The sequence below is a fragment of the Passer montanus genome, unplaced genomic scaffold (genome assembly GCF_014805655.1).
Source record: "Passer montanus isolate IOZ18808 unplaced genomic scaffold, ASM1480565v1 scaffold10, whole genome shotgun sequence".
In the NCBI taxonomy this organism is placed as follows: Eukaryota; Metazoa; Chordata; class Aves; order Passeriformes; family Passeridae; genus Passer; species Passer montanus.
Genome location: NW_024356505.1, coordinates 23,264,962 through 23,284,112, shown reverse-complemented (window position 1 = coordinate 23,284,112; position 19,151 = coordinate 23,264,962). Strand labels below are relative to the sequence as shown.

Below are 19,151 nucleotides of genomic sequence, written 5' to 3'. Positions count from 1 at the left end.
TGTGGGTATTAAATTATATTTAGCATTTTGACAAGAGCAGACAAACAGAGAAGCTTTAACAGTAAAATAACATAGACTTAATTTTTTTGCCAAGAAGGTTATGGAATGAAGTGAAGAGTTTGTACATGTGCAAGAGAAGAAGATGAAAGGAAAAGATAAAACATTTTTTAAGATCCAAAGCCAATGTTTGTTTTCAAAACATCAGGAAAACTCCCCCTTATAAAGAATTACAGATGAGGAACAGAACAACTTTGAGGCATAACTTGATGCAATGTAGAGAAAGAAGTGACTTATTACAAATTGCTGTGGACTAACCTTACACATTCTGCTAATTAAAATTGAGGGAAATACTCATAGAACATTTTCTATGCTTCTTGTGATGTGTTTTATCAAGAAGCTTTCATTAGATGGTTTCAGCAGATAAAGGTGATCTCCAGGAAGCTCATAAAAGGAAGTATCACCACTCGTTAATTCTCGCCAACCTAAAAAAGATATTTAAAGTGTCAGAGAAATGTCAATTATTGTGATCATTTTTTATAACTATTTAAAAGCTAGAATTTAGTAATTATTTTAAATCCCGTATCAACTTTTTGGTTCATATATTGGAACTGCTGTGTTGATTTGTTTCCTTTAAGAAGGACGTAGACTCTAGAAAATTCTAATTAATGGGTGTAATACAGCAAGAAAATGTGTAAGTATAAGAGGAAAACCATTTAAGCAAAGTACCTTTTGCATCATATATTTTATCATCAGACCCACAAAAGTAGGTAATATCACAAGAGAAGGGGGTATTCATTTCTGTCTTCTCAAATCTGTGAACATAAAAGTAGTCATAGAACATTCCATAAGATACGAATATTTGAAATTTGCTTACACATACAAAAAAGGTTTTTTGTTCTTCTCCAAAACTTAGCAAATTTCAGGAGTTAGATTATACAGAACATCAGGAAAAGAAAATGCTCTGGAAGTTTCTTAGCTCCTTACCCTACTGCAATTAGATATAACATTGTAAAGAAAGAATGACCCAATAGTTGGGGGAAAAAAAGAGCTTCATCCTGCAATAAAAATTCTTACCTACATTAAATAATGACGTTACCTACTTATATACAAGTTCTAACATTTCAGCATCTTTCAGTGTCAGATTCCTAAGACCAAAATGGGTCCCACATCCAAGAGTTTCCTTGTTTTTGCCAAGGTAAGAAGCCTTAACCACTCAGCTACGTGGACTGTCATGTAATGTCCAGTGGGGACCACAGTTAGGACACAGGAAGCTGGTTGCTGTCTGGGTGCCCAGAACACAGGGATTCTTTTTTCTGGTTAGGCTAGAGGACCTTATATCTGGAGGCTGAATGCAGTGTTCCTGAAGCATGATAAGCTGAGGTTGTTAATCTCAGAAAACAATAAAAGACACAAGAATACTCTTTTAGTAGCTGCTAACTTTAGATGATAGGTAGAACTGTAATTCTGGCATGACAGGTTCACTACTGCAGTAACAGTTGTGATTGCTGCAGTATGCAGTGTTTCATCTAGGGCTTAAATACCAGAAAACTAATAGAAAGGCACACAAAGTTAAAAAACTATGTTTACTGTTTCTTATTCTTTTTATAACAGAAATGAGAACAAGTTACTAAGAAAGAAAAAAGAAAACTTAACATGATCAGACAAAAATAAAAATATAAAATACAAATACAGAAGTAATACAAAGTTGTAAAACTCACGAAAATGTCTGAAAAAGTCTAGCGTCCTCTTTGAAAGTAAGCGCCGTATCTCTCCAAATGTCTTTATCAAGTGGGAGCTCAAAATTTCCTCCTAGAATCTCCATAATTGCAAGAAGATCATTGCTTCCATCAGGTAGGACTATGCTTTGGACGGCAAGATATGCTGCAGACTGTGAGTACCAAACAAAGCAGATCAGATGTTGTATATAATATACTTTAAATAACTTTTTCATTAAAATTATTTTACGAAAAAGTACAAATAATTTTCCATCTCTAGAATACGATGGCTGATTCGTTTAACATTCACAGAGAACACTTCATGGAAGGGATTAGTAGACTGTGCTTTCTGAAATTACAAACTATGAGTAAGCCAAGTACTCTGTACTTCTGAAACTTGTAACTGTTAATATTATTGTGTTCAAGCTTGACTCTTACTATTGAAATACAACTAATAAAATAATCTAAGAGAAAGAAAAAACTAGCACTGGACATAAACCTGGCTAATGTAGGATTGAAGAAACCAACTGATTATGGAAATTTGTGGGAATAACAATTGCTTCCATTAATCACTAGCTCATAGTCAGGGCTGCCAAAAAGCCTTAGAAAATGAAGAACAGAAATAGAAAATGCTATTGTGGGAATAACAATTGCTTCCATTAATCACTAGCTCATAGTCAGGGCTAAAAAGCCTTAGAAACTGAAGAACAGAAATAGAAAATGCTGACTGAGGACAGGACTGAAAAAATGCCACTCCACTACTGTTTTTCTGAGAAAGACTAGCAGAACGAGCAGAACCTCAGAAAAAAACTGATTAAAAATCCTACAAAGAATGAGGAGAGAGAAAAAAAATTGGACAAATGTGTTGAGGGCTGATGCAGCAGGTTTATGAAAGACTAGGTAAAGACAGTTACTTGACACATTACACAGTAAGGAGGACCACTTAGAATTTTGGTTGGATTATTTTTGAGTGTTAAGCCAATGGCCATACTAAATAACACAATACTCAAAGAAGTTTAGTTTAAGGATTAGTTAGTTTAAGCATTAATTAGTTCCAGCATTAGTTTAAGGAGATTGTTCTTCCAAGGCTAAGGTTAGCAACAGTGAATATTACATATTCTGCATCTACCTCAGAACACTTTTCACTCCATAGATTCTGAAGAAATGTTAATTTTTTAAAAATTAAAACTACTCTGCATACTATACTGCAAAATATTATTCTCACTCTTAGTAGCTAATTTATGGTTCTGTTTCATAATGTTAATGACTCCGTGGCTTACATTTGGGGAATGTGCTGCTGACATGAAAAGATGGACTGGCTCCAGTCCATACTTTTCTTTCAAATGAAGTGCAACGGCAAAACTCGTGTAAGTTCCAAAACTGTAGCAAAACAAGAAATTAAAGCAAAGTAAGTAAACACACACATAAAAAATGGAAAATATAAACATTATTTTAATTTCAGTGCTAACTGACTATCTTGAACAATTGCTGAAACAGTATATGACATGCAGATTATAATGATATTAGTTTATTGACATTAATTCCTACACAGTCTAATTTTGCAAATAAGATCTTTTCATATTCTCTTTCTTTTAATAGTCTCCTTAATTTTCAATAAGAACAGTTATTTTGAATACTTGAGACTCAGCAATCTTTAGAATCTGTGTTTCATGAATGGTTCACCCCCTGCATTCATATACATCAAGCACTGGCAAAAATATTAACAATAAATGCAATTATAATTGATTAGAAACACATGTTCAGATGTTGCACCTGAAGGTATAAATAAATAAATAAACAGTGTCTTTGAATGCAACTGCATGTTTTAGGATGACTTGACAGAAGATCCTTGCAGAAGCATATTTTTCCTATAGGCTTTGCAAATAAAAACAAGTAACTCTCTACTGCTAGAGCTCAGAAATAGAAGCTCCTTCACCAGGGTATCTAAAAATGTATATATTTTTACCTGTGACCAAAAAATGCAAATGGTTTTTCTTTCAATTCTTTTAACAAAACACTTGTAATTTCATTAACTACACTTGTCATGTCTTTTGCAAAAGGCTCCCCAAGACGCGTTTCTCTTCCAGGAAGCCTTATACAGAACACTGCAGAAGAGATGAAGGAAGAGAGGGAAAAGAATTATAGTTATTCCAAATAGATACAGTAAAATAATTTTAATTTTTTTAATTATTCTGCAGAATATACATACTATTTTAATTAATCCTTCTTACAGTTGATGTACAGTTGTGCACTTGCTTGCTATTGCTGCTACTGTGATTTAATCCTGCAAGAGATTAGGTTTCCACCCTTCATTTAATCTCAAATGTTGCTCCTCCAGCTGATCTGATTGATAAATGCCTTGGGTCAGAATCCACAAGATCCTGATTTCAGCCGAGATTTGAAAGCAACTTTATTGTTATAAGTTTTAATAACAACCACAAATTCATTAATTTCAATAATAGTAAGTTTGAGGGCTATGTAAAAATATATCCCTTCAAGGGCAGCATTAGTAAGTGAAACTATATTTGAGTTGTATAATCCCTATTTTCTTCTTTGTCAGCTCTTCAGCACTGCACATTGGAAAACCTGGAATCATAGTGCAAATTGGTAGATGTTTATAGTTACATTTATAGTTATGTACAGAGAAGAAAATTTATGTGCTTTTACTATTTTCCTTTCAAGACTGAGGATTTTCTTCTCACTGTTTAGTAATAGGAATGAATAGATCAGAAAAAAATGGTTTTTTGTTTTTTTGGTTTTTTTTAAATCTCCTTGACATCATGATACTGCTAGTTATGTAGAGGCAGACACAAAGAGACAGAGAGACACACTCTTCTAGAAGAGACAGACTAAACCACAACCTAATACCATAGATACCAGTACAGAAAAGTTTGCATCTTCTATACTTTCTGCAGAAACCACCCCTGAAAGAACATGCTGTGTGCCCTGACTTTATTCATCTGCGTCTGCACTTGGTGCTAGGCCATTTCCTTAGTAACTTTCTTGAAAGCAGTTCCAGTGGGCAAAAACTTTTTCTTTCTTCTTCCTTTTTTTTTTTTTCCCCCTAATTTCAAGGAAAACTCAATGTTCAACTGCTTACCAGAAAGTACACTTCCATTTAGAGGACTGGTAAAAGTGCAATGGCAATGCTCACGAATATGAAACTTTTTTCTTTGTGGAAGGTTTTGAAAATGGCCTTGGTTCCTCTTCAAATAGGTCAAGCATAGATCTTTTTAGTGCTGATATATCTTGTGAGCAATGAGAATTACTTCATAGTGTAACTAAACATCATTTCACTGTTATAAAATTCATAGATTAAATTTTAGTTTTGATACAAGAAGTACAAACACTGGATAAGAGATATTCTTCAGCCTCTCAAAATTAAAAATAGTTTTCATATCTTTACTGTTAACCTTGCTGAAGACTGGCTTATCAACAATATTCAGTGCACTTCTGTTTCTGAATCATACCAGTAGTGTCTGAAGCAGTCAAGCACACTATAATCTTGTGAAATATAGCTCTGAGAATATAATTTTTTCACCCAATCGAATATAATTTGATTCAAGGTGGTACAGAAAATGTACCCTAGTGGAAATGCTAGTTCCTAATGAATGCTAGTTCCTTCCTTTCTGGAGAAGACACATTGGATAATGATTGTGGTGCTCTCAAGACTATTATATTCCATTAAAAATTTTGGCTAATGTGTATTTCAGAATTGCTTAACTTCTCCTACAACTACAAAATGACTAACCTTCAATTGAGTCGTTGAAGAGTCTGCCCCATTGAGCAAGTTGTGAAGTTCCACTTCCAGCCCATGGAAAGCAAATCAGTCTACAAAGAGCATCTGGCTTTTTTTGTACACAAGCAACCAGCTTTTCCATTTCTTAAAAAGAAAAAAAAAAAAACCAAAACAAAACAAAAACAAGCAAAAAAACCCCATCATTCTAGAACAAGACTCTTCAGATATAGGACAATTAGAGTGAATTAAGTCTAAATTGAAACAACAGGGTGCAATGGTTTCTGTCATCAAAACTGTTTGTGTTACAAAAACTATCTGCTAGATATGAGATAATCTTCCTGCAACACTGTAAATCAGTTCTGCTTTTATAAATGATGGTAGAATAGTATTGGGCAATACCCTTAGTTAATATGTGCTCATTTGACCACAACAAACATTATAAGCAGTAAAATACATTGCTAAGAGATTTTAGGAAGATCATTTCAAAACATATGCTCTTAGGATATACACAAAATAAAAGGTCCATCTGAAGAACTTAGAAAACATAAGGACCACCTAGTTCAATGTTCTCTTGATTTTAGGAAGATCATTTCAAAACATATGCTCTTAGGATATACACAAAAATAAAAGGTCCATCTGAAGAACTCAGAAAACATAAGCACCACCTAGTTCAATGTTCTCTCTATCACAGTGGTAAAACAGATGTCAGTCACAGTAGGATGTCACTTCTGTATATATATAAAATGTCTATGAATTACTCTTCATGTATTTTTCCAGTCTCCCCTTGAATACTTGGCATCCATAAGATCCTCTTGCAATGAGTTGCACAGCATCACTGTCTGATGCATGAAGAATGAATCCCTTTTTTGGTTTTAGTGCCTCCGAGAGTAACCTAAGTCAAGGCTGTAACTGAGATGCAGACTCATCACCAGCTGTGTCTGATCTGCTGCTGAGGAGACAATCTGTCCCTTCCCAGCTTCTGGGAGCATAATGCTCTACCCACTCTTTTACTCAGCACTAGCAACTACATAGCTGTGTAGGAAGAGCACATTGTTTATCAAGCTGTAAACTAATCCTGTAGCTTACTTTTCACCTGCATGAGCCTCACCATCCTCCTGTTGAAAATGAAAGGAGCCTTTTATGACCTTTTTGGAAGCTTTTACACACTTCATCCAGCTGGACAGGTGCATGCTGATATTACATACACAGACACAAAGTTTGGATGCAAATGACACATCTGTGCTAACCTAATGGAGTAATTTGCCTTTAAGGATTATTTTACAACTCTCCCTGAAATAAAGAACCTGCAGAGTCTGTCTTACTGGTTTGAAAGGTACATTCAGCCAATCTAATTTTCATTCACAAAAAAAAAAAAAAGGCCACATACAAGAAAGAATTATTACATTAATAGAACTATTACAGTAATACATAATCTTTGGAGTTCAGTTGAATCTCAATTTATTTGAAATCTAAGCATATCTGGTTAGGGAAATGTCTTTTTTATCTTTTTTTACAAGACAAGACAACAATTTTAAAAAAAAATTATTATTATTTCCAAACTGTCTTTATATTTTCATCTACTTCCACCTATTGGCCTTATACCTGAGATCTAACTTTGACCCTATTATAACAAAGAGAGGATATATAAGAATTCTGCAAAATCAAGATTTTCCTAGATTGTAAGCTTTTCAAGAGAAACAAGCTTTTATTTTATTCCCTATAAATTTCAAGTCAGATGCATGATCTGATGAATTAATGGCAGAAAAATCTACTTTACAGTGTTCACAATCAAAAATAATGTTTATTTCTTGAACTATCAGCAAAGAAATGGCTCAGTCAGTGAAAAAAAGAAAATCCATTGAATTTTAAGAAAGTATTTCCTGTTTTTTTTCTCTTCACGTGTAGAATAAGCTGAAAATAAAATTCTACTTTGACAGAGAGCTGTATAAAAGATTAAAAGAGATTTAAAGATTTAGAGATTTAAGATTTAAATCACAGAACAACTTAGACTGAAGGGGACTTTTAGAGATCATGCAGTTCAAATCTTCTCTTGTTAGGTGTTGAGTATCTCCAAGGATGGAGACTACAATCTCCCTTGGTAACCATGTTCCAGTGTTCAATCACAGCTCATAGTGAGGATAGTTTTCTATCCATATGCTTGTTGTCCCTTGTATCTACAAGTCTTCTTTTTGCTGAGTACAGCCAAGAATAGCCCAGCTCTGCCCATCTTTCTGTTAGGCTGGTGAAGACATCTTCATTTGGCACTCCCCTCTTAAGACAAAACCAATTGTCTCAGACTCTCCTGTACACCACCCACTCCAGTCACAATCACAGGGGACCATGCCACGTTCACTTCAGTATCTCAATATCCTTCAAACACAACAGAATTCAAAACGGACCCAGATGTGGTCCACTACCAAAGAAATTTTGGATTATTTTTCAAACATGTTTTTGACACAGGCTTTCAGGGCATTACAAACTTTTTACATGAACTTTATTTATTGTCATGGCATCACCTCATACTAGGTGGACAAGCGTTAATTGAAAAGCACAATTGAAAACACAAGCAACAACAAAACTGCTTTCACACTGACCAGCTGCCAGGACAAACGGACCAACAGCCCCACCCTGCAGGGAACAGAAAGCCAAAGGTAAAGAAACACCAAGGGCTTGCAGCACAGGGCTGCAAGATATTTCCCCAAGGAAAATATATCCTATAGCACACAGTCTAAAAATCTGTGGAAGAAGCCTTTGTGAACTTCAGGAGTGTGGTATTTGCCAGTAGGGCAGTCCAGGACCTAAGAGGCCTCTCCAGTATTCAGGAACTTGCAAACCCTACCTAGCAGACCTGTGTCATTTGCACATACATGAGTTAACCCCTTGTATGCAGATTCTGGAAGCCAAGGAAAAAGCAACCCTTTCCCAGGTGGCAAGTAAATTCAAGTCTGAAAATCTCATAAAATTTAGATTTAAGGTAGTCCATTCACCTCCCAGCAATAAGCACAGAATTAAAATAGAGAGCCTGGCAGTCAAATTATCAACTTCATGGAAGGTATGGAGTCTGTTATCAAAGCTGCTGGATTGCTTACAGCTAGGCATGTATCTGAGACACCTGGCTGGGCATTGACCACTCGGTATCTGCAATCCTGTAATAACAGAGCTGTCAGGCTGTAGGACAGGCAATGTAATCCTCTACTGATTTTATCTTCACAAGAGAAACACAGTTTGTGTAACTGATAGACACCAACGTCTCAGTGTTCTAAATATTGTAACACAGTTGAAATTTTTTATTTCTGCATCTGTATCAGTACCTCATGTATTACTGTATCACATACATTTGGCTACATTCATTATTCAAATAATTTTTTAAAAAGTTTAAAATATGTTTTTCAGGGTAGGCATTTAAACTTTCTGGAAAATTACACATTTATGAAAAGAAGATTTCTATCCCTAAGTTTTCTTACTCAGCAAAAGCAGTGGTGTGATCTTCCATTTAAGAGACAGGTAAATGCATAAACCACAGGAAAAAAAAAAGTGGGAAGCCATATCTCAGTAGCTCCTGAGTTCAGGAAAATACTGATGTTTGCTTCTTGAAAAATAAAGACTTCAGGAATTTTTTTGCCTTTAAACCTAGATGCTGCAAATTAATGGGGGAAAAAGGTATGGAGCATATCTATCTTATTAGTCATATTTTTCCCAATGACATATCTCTCATGGCTACGTTTTTAGTAGACTATAATTGAAATTGGTTAATGTCATTGCTAACATCTAAAAGCTGCTGATGAAAACAACTTTGTGTCATTAGCAACTGAAATCATGTCCTCCAGAACGCTGTTTACCCATCCCTTTACTTCATCTTGAAAAAAATCTAGGACATTATTACAGAGAAACTTATTTGTGGAACACTTGCATTAGGGATGCTTTGAGCTTATCAGATGCAAAATTCTTGAAATAAATATTAAAGTCACACAACATGCATTCTCAACATGGACTTTACTACTTGGACCTTCCAGGGTGTTGAAACTGCCAAATATACAGACCGTGTGGATGCTGCAAAAACAAACACAAGGAGCAGTATAATCTCTCTTCCTTTCCTACTGCCGCTGTCATCCAAGTTCTGCTATGGTAGAACCACCTAACCTTTGCTCAGATGTTTGAGGAAATCGTTCAGTTGAGAAGAAGAGCTCTAAAGCAGTCCATAGAGTTGAATTGTGAAAGGTAAGAGAGATAAAATTGGAGATAAAGGCTGGCGCACAGGGATGGCACTAGGCAAGTAGCTCAACAATCAAGAGGAAAGACATCAGTGTGGAAAGATCATTACCATCTCAAGGGAAAAAATGAGTTGGGAGATTGCAACCTCCTGTTTAGTATCTTTATTGATAATCTGGATGAGGGGATTGAGTGCACCCTCGGTAAATTCTCAGACAACACCAAACTGGGTGGGAGGTTGATGTGCTGGATGTCAGGAAGGGTCTGCAGAGGGATCTGGACTGGGTGGATCAATGGTCCAAGGCCAATATATGAGATTCAAGAAGACCAAGTGCTGATTCTTGCTCCAGGGTCAAAATAACCCTATGCAGCACTATAGACTTCAGGAAGAGGTCAGTATATAAAGTGGAGGGAACAAGGTGGAATGGAGGGACGTTTTAAATGATGGGTGTTTATCTTCCCAAGCAGTTGCTGCATGACAGAGCTCTACTTTCCTTGGGATGGCTGAACACATGACCATGGGAAATGGCAAATTAATTCCTTGTTTTGATTTGCTTTTCTGTGTAGCTTTTGATTTACCTACACGTGAGATTTCTAACTTTTACTCATCTGATCCTTTCCCTAATCCCACTGGTAGGCAAGTGAGTGAAAGGTTGTTGCATGGGGCTTGGTTGCTGACTGGAGTTAAACCACAACAGAAGGCAATGGGAAGCCATTCTGGCAGCAAAGACAGAGTAACAAAGACAGACAGAAACAACAAACACTACTGCAGATACAAAGAGGAAAGAACAGAATCACTAGGTTGGAGGAGATCTTCAAGATCACTGAGTCCAACCCAGCCCTAACATCTTAACTAAACCATGGCTCCAAGTGCCACATCCAGTCTTTTTTTAAGCACATCCAGAGATAATGACGACACCACCACCACCCAGGCAAACCATTCCAATACTGTACCACCCTTTCTGTATAAAACTTTTTCCTAATATCCAACCTGTATTTCCCTCGTTGTGGCTTAAGACTGCATCCTGTGTTTCTGTCACTCACCTGCAGAGAGAGACTGACCCCACCTGACCACAACCACCTTTCAGGGAGTTGTACAGAGTGATAAGGTCGCCTCTGAGTCTCCTCCAGGGTAAACAACTCCAGCTCCCTCAGTCGTTCCTTGTAGGGCTTGGTGCACTACACTGGGCCTCACAAGCCCTCCCCAGTACAAGTGGTGCTTCACCATGGGGTGAAATGTTTGCTCCAGCATGTGAAGACTGCTCCAAATGCCACCCAAACACTCTGGCTACTGCTTACTCCTACTCCTAAGGAGCTGCAAGTCACATCCCACAGCACTTCTTCCACATAACATTTGAACAGGCGGCACAGAAACCCACCAGCCCAGACCTGCTCCACAGAAACACCCTTGAGATTCCTGTGCCATTGCCTACCCACAAAGCTGGGCCACGTACCCTGGGTGAGGAGTCCCCTGGGCCAGCCAGGGCTTGCATCTGGCCTCAGTCCTGCCCCTCTGCTTCCCCCCATGATGAAGCTGTAACTGCAGTGAGGTCTCCCCTCAGTTTCCCCCAGGCTGAACAGACCAGGTCACCTCAGTCGCTCCTCACGTGGCTTCCCCTCCAGACCCTTGTCTATTTTCATAGCTCTCCTTTAGAAGCTCTCTAATAGTTTAATGCCTTTTTTTGTATTGCAGCACCCAGAACTGCCCCCAGCACTCGAGGTGAGGCCACCCCAGTGCAGAGCAGAGCAGGACAATCCTCTCCCTTGCCGGCTGGTGATGCTGGGCCTGATGCCCCACAATACACGCCTGGCCCTCCTACCTGCCAGGGCACTGCTGATTTAGAACCAATTTTCCACCAGCCAGGAACCCCAGGTCGATGGAAATGAGGTCTCCAGCCTCTCCTTCCCCAGTCTGTACGCACGTCGAGAGTTACCCTCTCCCAGGCGCGACCAGCACTTGCCCTTATGAAACTTCACACAGTGGCGAATGCCCAGCCCTCCTTTTGGCCCAGGTCTCTCTGCGGAACTCGTCTGCCCTGAGGGAGTCACCACCCCTACCCACTGCCCTTTTAACTCCACCGCCGCCTCCGGAGCGCAGGGGACGGCGAGGCCGCTCCCCTCCCGCCTCCGCCCCGCCCCGCGCCGCTTCCGGAGCCGCTGGGAAGTGGGACAGAAGCAAAGGCGGCGGCCGGGGAGGTGGGCAGGGGGCTGGGACCGGTGGTCTTCGCTGGCCTCCTTCCTCGGGGGTGCGCGGGGCAGAGGGGTGGGCTCGGCTGGGCTGGGCTGTCTCCTTGCACCTCAGGCCTCATCCGCCGTGGGCTCTCCCGGGCTCTCCTCGATGTGGGCCCTCAGCCGCTGTAAACTCTGCTGTGCTGTCGCGGGCCTTGCGCCCGGCCCGGCTCGGCTCGGCTCGGGGAGCGCTGGGGTCGGGGCTCGGGCCGGGACCTTGGGAGGGTCTGCGGGGGGGTTCGGAGGGGCCGCCAGCCGGGCTGGGGGGTGATTCCCCCTTCCCCAGATATCCTCTAGTCTGGGGTGGGTGTTCCAGGGCTGGCTGGCTGCGGCTTGGGAGAGAAAGCGACAGGCTTCGAGCTGGTTAATCGCGCCGTGCTGGGGAAAAGCATCAATAGCAGCCTGGTCTTCGTTTCCCCCTGCTGTGTGTGTGCCTCTCGTGGCTCCAAGCCAGCAAGAAACCCTCGGTCCGTGCTTTGTCGGGGAACGTTTCCTGATATCTGTCTTTTTCCGTGTAAATGGCAGGAGGCCGGAGCGAGGGAGAGAACAGTGTGGGGAGATTGGTCATCGGACGTGGGCTTGGTGAATAGTCTGGTTGTGCTGCAGGTCTGCAACATGGAAAAGCAGCTGCTTGAATCCTCAGAGGAGCGAACGTTTCAGTACCAGGATTCTCTGCCTTCCCTGCCAGTACCTCCTCTTGATGAATCTTTGAGTAAATATCTTGATGCAGGTAATGACTTAATGTTGTAATGGTAGCATGTCATGTGCTGTTGTAACCAGGCTAATCTGAAGATGTTTGCTAAGTGATTGCTAAGTAGACACAGCTTGTACTGTAATTGGGGCGTGGAATACAGACAAGCTTAGTGTGCCAAAGGATCTCTTTCAGGCTCTAAACTGGAAATTAAGTGCCCAGAGAAACTTGAGTAAAAGTTTCTTATTTTTCCCTAATTACCTTTCTTCAAGGGAATTTGGCACTTGGTTAACTTTTTGGTTTGAGAGTGGATTTTTTTGTTCCTTTTTTTTTTTCTCAAAAAAAAAAAAAAGCTTGTCCAGTGAAAGATACTTCACTTAAAAAGTTTGGTTTACATAACTCCTTGTTTATAACTGTGTTTGCAGAGGATCTTTTTACAAGAACAGTTATTTAAGACTTTTAAAAACTTTTAATACTTAATATTGGTGAGAAAGAGCACTTATTAACTATACAGTAGTAGGCAAAAGGAGTGGTGAGCATTTTTACATAATTTAGTTTGGATACTTTCTGCCTTGACATGTTGACTAATCTAAAGAACATCACAGAAAAGTTTTGAAAACAACATCCATGTACATGTATCTAGTTTTTAAAAGATATAGTTTATAAAGAAGAAATGGCTGGTTAATTTTTTATTATGTATTGGGAATGGCAAAAATGCATTATGAAGTACCTTGAGATTACTTTTCTCTATTTCTGCAATAATTTTCAGAACTATGAGACATGGAGTTTTTTCTGGAACATCTACTTTGTATCTTACCATCTTACAGGAATTACAGAAATGCTAACAAAGACTTGGAGTTCTCTTCTTAGCAGAAACATACTACACCAAATTTTTCCTTTCCCAAAATAGAATTCCTGAAGTTTACTCTTGAGTTCCTATTTATTCTGAGTGGAAGTGGCCTGCTTTGGTAAATGGCAAAAATGCATTATGAAGTACCTTGAGATTACTTTTCTCTATTTCTGCAATAATTTTCAGAACTCTGAGACATGGAGTTTTTTCTGGAACATCTACTTTGTATCTTACCATCTTACAGGAAATACAGAAATGCTAACAAAGTAAGACTTGGAGTTCTCTTCTTAGCAGAAACATACTACCCCAAATTTTTCCTTTCCCAAAATAGAATTCCTGAAGTTTACTCTTGAGTTCCTATTTATTCTGAGTGGAAGTGGCCTGCTTTGGTATTCTTTACATAAATGTTTTTTGATGCAGAATGTTGAAGTGGGTTGTGTGTGTATATGTGTCTAAAATAATGCACTGTCTTTTTGCTGTAATGCAGATAAACAAAGCTTGTGCAGGGAGACTAGAACCTGCAATAACAAAATTGCTGTTTAGTTTTTTAAACTCATCTGTCTCTCCAGGTTAATAAATAACTCTCTCATGGAGTGAGAAAATCTGACAGTGAATTTGTTTGCTCTTGTTTTCTGATTCTGATCGGTTTTCATAAATAACCTTATCACATGTCCCTTTCTTTTTCATGCTGAAGTTAGTTGCTGCTTACTGTTCCATGTACAAAATCATTCCATAATTTTGATCACTGTTGCTCTTCTTTAGTCTCACTGGTGGTGGAGAAAAGTTAGCCCAGTATTTGCCAGTCTTCCCCTGTACAAATATATTAAAGTCAAAGGGTGCAGGGCACAGTTCTAGACATAGCTCTGTGAATTTCATTGCTTAAGCTTGTCATTTTAGTCTGTAAATGTGAGTGAAGGAAAAGAGATGCTTCAGAAGAACAATTCAGAACCTCTAAATGATTCTTCATAGAGGCTATAAATTAGTCCTGGAAACCTTCCACTGGTTGGAGGAGGATTCCAGGCACTTGACATTAGTCAGTGTGCCTTCTGGTAAAGCACTTAACTGTTTAGAGCCAGCTAACTAGAAAAGCTGGACAAAGTATGTGTCAGAATATGCCTTATTTAAGTTGCTACCTTTTAAGGAGTAACCCTGTTTTGAAAGTAAGCCTTGAGCAGAGAAGGTGGCCATAGCCATGTTATTTAGCCTTCCAGCCCAGAGGCTGAGATTCAGAAGCATAGACTCAACATAAAAGTATGAAAACTCAAACTTCCAGCTTCCCAGAGGATTCCTTAACTATGCAACTGAAGGTGTCTTTCTTGTTCATGGGCAGAGTTGATCCCCTAATCAGAAAAAAAGACAAGATCTGCCATAGCCATGTTATTTAGCCTTCCAGCCCAGAGCCTGAGATTCAGAAGCATTGACTCAACATGAAAGTATGAAAACTCAAACTTCCATTTTCCCAGAGGATTCCTTAATTATGCAATGGAAGGTGTCTTTCATGGGATACTTCTTGTTCATGGGCAGAGCTGATCCCCTAATCAGAAAAAAAAGACATGATCTGTGGGCTGAAGAAATGCAAGAGGTGTTTCACTGAACTCTGGTGAGAAAGAGGCCAAGTTCTGCTCCTTAACAGTGCTGCTTCTACAATCATAGTTTTTAAATGGAAAGAGACCCTGTGGTCATGGAATCATGTAGATTGGGAAGAATTAATCTGGACCAAATTTCTGCTCAAAACTGGTCCAGCTACAGCATGTTGCTCAGGCCCTGCTTAGCCAGGTTTTGTTTACTTACAAGGGTGGAGACTGTTTTGTTGTAACCTGTTTTGGTGTTTGATCACACTCGTGATTGTGGGAGGGGGAAGAAAAACAACAAACGAAAAAAAACAGCAATGACCAAAAAAACCCAAAGAACTTCACATTTTCCATGTGAGAAATTTTCTGTATTCCACCTTTATTCCATTTTCTCTTATCCTAATTCTTTCCATCTCTGAGAGGAACCATGCTTTATCTTCACCAGGACTTTCCATTCAGTTGAAGGGGGCAGCCAGGTCTTCCCTTTGTCTTCATAAGCTCAACAAACACAGTTCTCAGCCTCATCTCATTCTGCATTCCAGTCCCCTCACAATCTTAGTCACCCCTTTAATGGTTCAACTAAATTAATGGCAGATCTTTTCCAGCCTAAAGATTCCATGAATTGAGATCAGAACCAAATAATTTTTCTTAGTTTTCATTTTCTATTTGAATATTGCTCTGTAATGACGTTGTAACCTGAGTAACAGAGGGTAATCATCCTCCCTTTCAATAGTGTGTGATAATAAGGTCATTTTCTGGGAAACCTGAGTGTTGGACTACCCTCAGTCAGGAAAGGCTTTCAACTTCAGGATGAAAATGGTAATCTGCAAAAGGATAAAGGTGAATGGCTCTGTTGCTGTTATTTCTTTTTTCATTTGTGTTCACAACTGATGGTGTGCAATTCAAGCTGCGTCAAGATGAGTTCTAGGTGTGTAGGCACTATGTGAATGTCCACAGCTGATCATCTATGGTGGAGGTGTAAGGGGAATGCTGGTACCTTTCCAGTTGCAATGGTGTTGTAGTGAAATTTTTGGAGGTCCCAATGCAATTTAAACACAAGCATTGCATGGTAATACTTGAAAGTAGATGTTCTTTCTTGCTGCCTGAGGTTGTCAGAATGTGCTTAAAACCACATTTGTAGGTAACATTTGGCCCTCACTCTATGTTTGTCCTGTGGAATAGAAAAAAATATCACTAGGACTTGCATTATTGTTGTGGAGTGCCTTAAGGAGACCAGGATGTATTTGAAAATTGATCCTTATCTTTTTACTTTAGGACAGGTAGTGCAAAATACTGAAATGCCTTATATAATTAGGATTAAAATGGAATTATTTTGAAAAGGAGTGAGGATGACTTACTCTTGATAGTAGAAGAAGATCAGCACTGAACAGATAGGATATGAAAAACTGTGGGTCCTGTTGAGATGTGCCCATGAGTGCTGAGGGAGCTGGTCTTTGTCTTGGAAAGGCCACTTCTGATAATCTTTGGGAAATCATGATTACTGGTGAAGGTTCCTGAGGAAAGGAAGAAAACAGATGTTACCGTTGTCTTCAGGAAGGATATTGGTAATCAATCTTGCTTTAATTCCTGGGAATTCCTGGCAAATAATCATGAAAACCATTTCTGAGCATATGAAGGACAAGACGGTGATTGGGAATGGGCAGCATGGTCTCTGAAGAGCCAATTTTGCTTGACCAACATGGTCACCTTTTATGATGAGGTGACTGTCTCAATGGATGATGGAAGAAAAGTGGATATTGTTTGTATTGACTTCAGGAAGGCTTCTGGCATATCAATAGCTTTTTAAAAATATCTTCATAGAGAAACTAATAAAGTATGGGCTAGGTAGAGAACAATCAGATGGGCTGGAAACTGTATCATCTGCTGGGCTCAAAGGTCTGTGATCAGCAACACATATGCCAGCTGTAGGCCAGTGTCTGATGGTATACACCAGGGCTCCAGTAATTTTTAATATGGTCATTGGTGGTGATGGGACATGCATGATGGGACAGACTGTACTCTGAGTTTGGGAGCTTCCAAAGCTGGAAGGAGAAGCTAATACACCAGATGGTTGTTATGCCATTAGAGGGAGCTTGATAGGCTGGAGGAACAGGCTAACAGGAGCCTCATGAAGCTCAACAAACACAGGGAGATGCCAAGTCATTCACCCTGGAGAGAATAACTTGCCACAGCAGCACAAGCTGGGGCCTAGTGCCTGGATACAGAGGAGCCCTGGGGTCTGGTAGACATGAAGTTGAGCATGAACCAGCATGTGGCCTTGCAGCAAGGCATCTCAGTAGTCTCCAGGGCTCCCTGTATAGAAGGAAGGTTGCCAGCAGGCACAGAGAAGTGATCCTTGCCCTTGGTTCAGGGCTGGGGAGGACACATCTGCAGTTCTGTGTCTGTTTCTGGGCTCCCTGTACAGGTGGGATAGGGACATAGTGAAGTGAGCCCAGAGAGGGGCTGTGACAGTGATTAAGGTCTTGGATTATCTGACATATGGGAAGAGACAGAGAGAGCTAGGATTGTTCAGATCTCTGATACATGTGTGAGTACTTGCTGTGGAGGAGATGGAGCCAGACATCATAGTAATATCCGGTGACAGAATAAGAGGTGATGGGCACAAACTGAAATACAAGAAATTTCTTTTAAACATAAGAAAACTCCTCTTATTGAAGCAGTGGTCAAGCAGTGAATAGGTATTGAGAGTCTTTGTCCTTGGAGATACTTAAAACCCAACACAGTCCTAAGCAAGTTACTGCAACTGACCCTACAGAGATGAAGTGTTGGACAAGATGATCTCTAGATTTGTGAAGAAGAGAAAAATAGTGGTTGCAGACAAGCAGATGTGATTGCAGCAAGATGGAGTTAAGATTTAATACTTGGGTTAACTAAGTATTTGAGACCTTGCTCTGCTGAAAATCGCTGGTTGCTCGCAAAAGCAAGATGAGAGATGATGCAGATACTTGTTTAAATTTTTGTAATTGTGTATCTTTCTTTGTTTCTTTGCAGCTATAAGTCAATTACAGGGTTACTTGTTACTTGCCAGTAGCAAGGCAAACAAGAAATTAACTAATGATAGTGTCCAGTGACCTCAAAAATTACTGGGGCCTCATTGTGTAGGCATTGAATCACCAGAAACACACCTCACACACAGCCCTCCATTCTGTTTCCCACTGACTTCACAGTCTAAGCATAAATAAAACAGAAAATACATTATACACCAGGTTAGTATAGAGAAAAAATGAGATGTGCCTGTATGGAAAATGACATCAGCAGTGCCCATTACTGACCAGAGATTTCATGGTAAAAAGTCTTTAAGTGGTGTTTAGATTAAAATAATGGCTAGTTTTGCAGATGTTTGTGGAGGACTTCAGCCTGTAATGCACATGATCCGAGAGAAACCCAAAAGGATTTAAAAACAGAAAAACTGTCTACCAGTAACTGTATTTGCTGTCAATCAAATGTGGATATAACACAGGGACAGTGAATGAGAATTGATGGGCAAGTGGCTTGTGGACCATGAATAGACTTCAAAATACAGACAAGTACCTTGTAGTTGCTGCAGCAGGGTGGCAGACGTGTGCTCAATGTGTTAATTTACAAATAAAGTTCCTGTAAATTTAATTACTTGGAAGAACTGCATAGTATTTACAGATGTAAATATATTTGATTTAGTTATCTGTTAGGTATTTCAGGTTTTCAGCAATTGCTAGTCTGCTATCATTTGTATTTATTTAAAAGTGTGTATTTATGTTTTATTAGAACGTACTGATTTATTTACAGACTTTTGAGAGATGTTTAAAAGGTGTTTTCCCTTCAAATACTTGTTTTAGAAAAATTAATTCTCATTCACTTCCTTGCCTGTGAATATCTGAATCTTGGAATAAATCTTAGTATGCAGTTGTCTTTAAAATGAAAACATGTTCTTTTTACAGTGAAGCCGTTTCTTAATGAAGAAGAATATCAAAGAACCGAGGGTATAGTTAAAAATTTTGAAAATGGCATTGGAAAAGAGTTGCATCAGAAATTACTGGAAAGAGCTAAAATGAGAAGGAATTGGGTGCGTATTTAGATATGTGAGACATCATAATTCCATGTAAGAAATCTTAATTCAACTTTTGGAAAGTTGGTTATTCAGGATGTA

At 39.3% G+C, this 19,151-nt stretch overlaps 2 protein-coding genes across 4 annotated transcripts in view; one reads left to right on the top strand and one right to left on the bottom strand.

The window, feature by feature from the left end:
• Positions 1 to 79: 79 nt before the first annotated feature.
• OLAH (oleoyl-ACP hydrolase) lies at positions 80 to 11,859 on the bottom strand. Of its 2 annotated transcripts, none has more exons than XM_039712920.1 (7): positions 11,586 to 11,859; positions 5,467 to 5,598; positions 3,682 to 3,820; positions 2,996 to 3,095; positions 1,719 to 1,888; positions 727 to 812; positions 80 to 482 (listed from the first exon to the last, which is right to left on the bottom strand). In XM_039712920.1, the coding sequence occupies exons 2-7, from the start codon at positions 5,594 to 5,596 to the stop codon at positions 352 to 354; spliced, it is 756 nt and encodes a 251-aa protein (XP_039568854.1). In that variant the 5' UTR covers positions 5,597 to 5,598; positions 11,586 to 11,859; the 3' UTR covers positions 80 to 351. The 2 variants fall into 2 exon arrangements, with proteins under 2 accessions (XP_039568854.1, XP_039568847.1); XM_039712913.1 differs by having other exon boundaries at positions 11,484 to 11,715.
• Positions 11,774 to 19,151, top strand: part of CROT (carnitine O-octanoyltransferase) — a 19,931-nt gene continuing 12,553 nt past the window's right edge. The window contains exons 1-3 of one of the 2 annotated variants that reach the window (XM_039712871.1): positions 11,774 to 11,859; positions 12,418 to 12,622; positions 18,943 to 19,067. In XM_039712871.1, coding sequence (XP_039568805.1) covers positions 12,508 to 12,622; positions 18,943 to 19,067 — 240 coding nt within the window. In that variant the 5' untranslated portion in view covers positions 11,774 to 11,859; positions 12,418 to 12,507. Of the gene's footprint in view, positions 11,860 to 11,884; positions 11,910 to 12,417; positions 12,623 to 18,942; positions 19,068 to 19,151 lie in introns of those variants that run through there. The other variant, XM_039712880.1, reaches the window with a different exon arrangement.

Excerpts from the sequence above, each read along its gene's own strand:
- OLAH (XM_039712920.1), bottom strand. The coding sequence starts at position 5,596 with ATGGAAAAGCTGGTTGCTTGTGTACAAAAAAAGCCAGATGCTCTTTGT. Across the intron at positions 3,821-5,466 it reads CTTCAACGACTCAATTGAAG|TGTTCTGTATAAGGCTTCCT; the intron begins GTTAGTCATTTT and ends TCTCTTCTGCAG. Across the intron at positions 1,889-2,995 it reads CAGCAGCACATTCCCCAAAT|TCTGCAGCATATCTTGCCGT; the intron begins GTAAGCCACGGA and ends TGGTACTCACAG.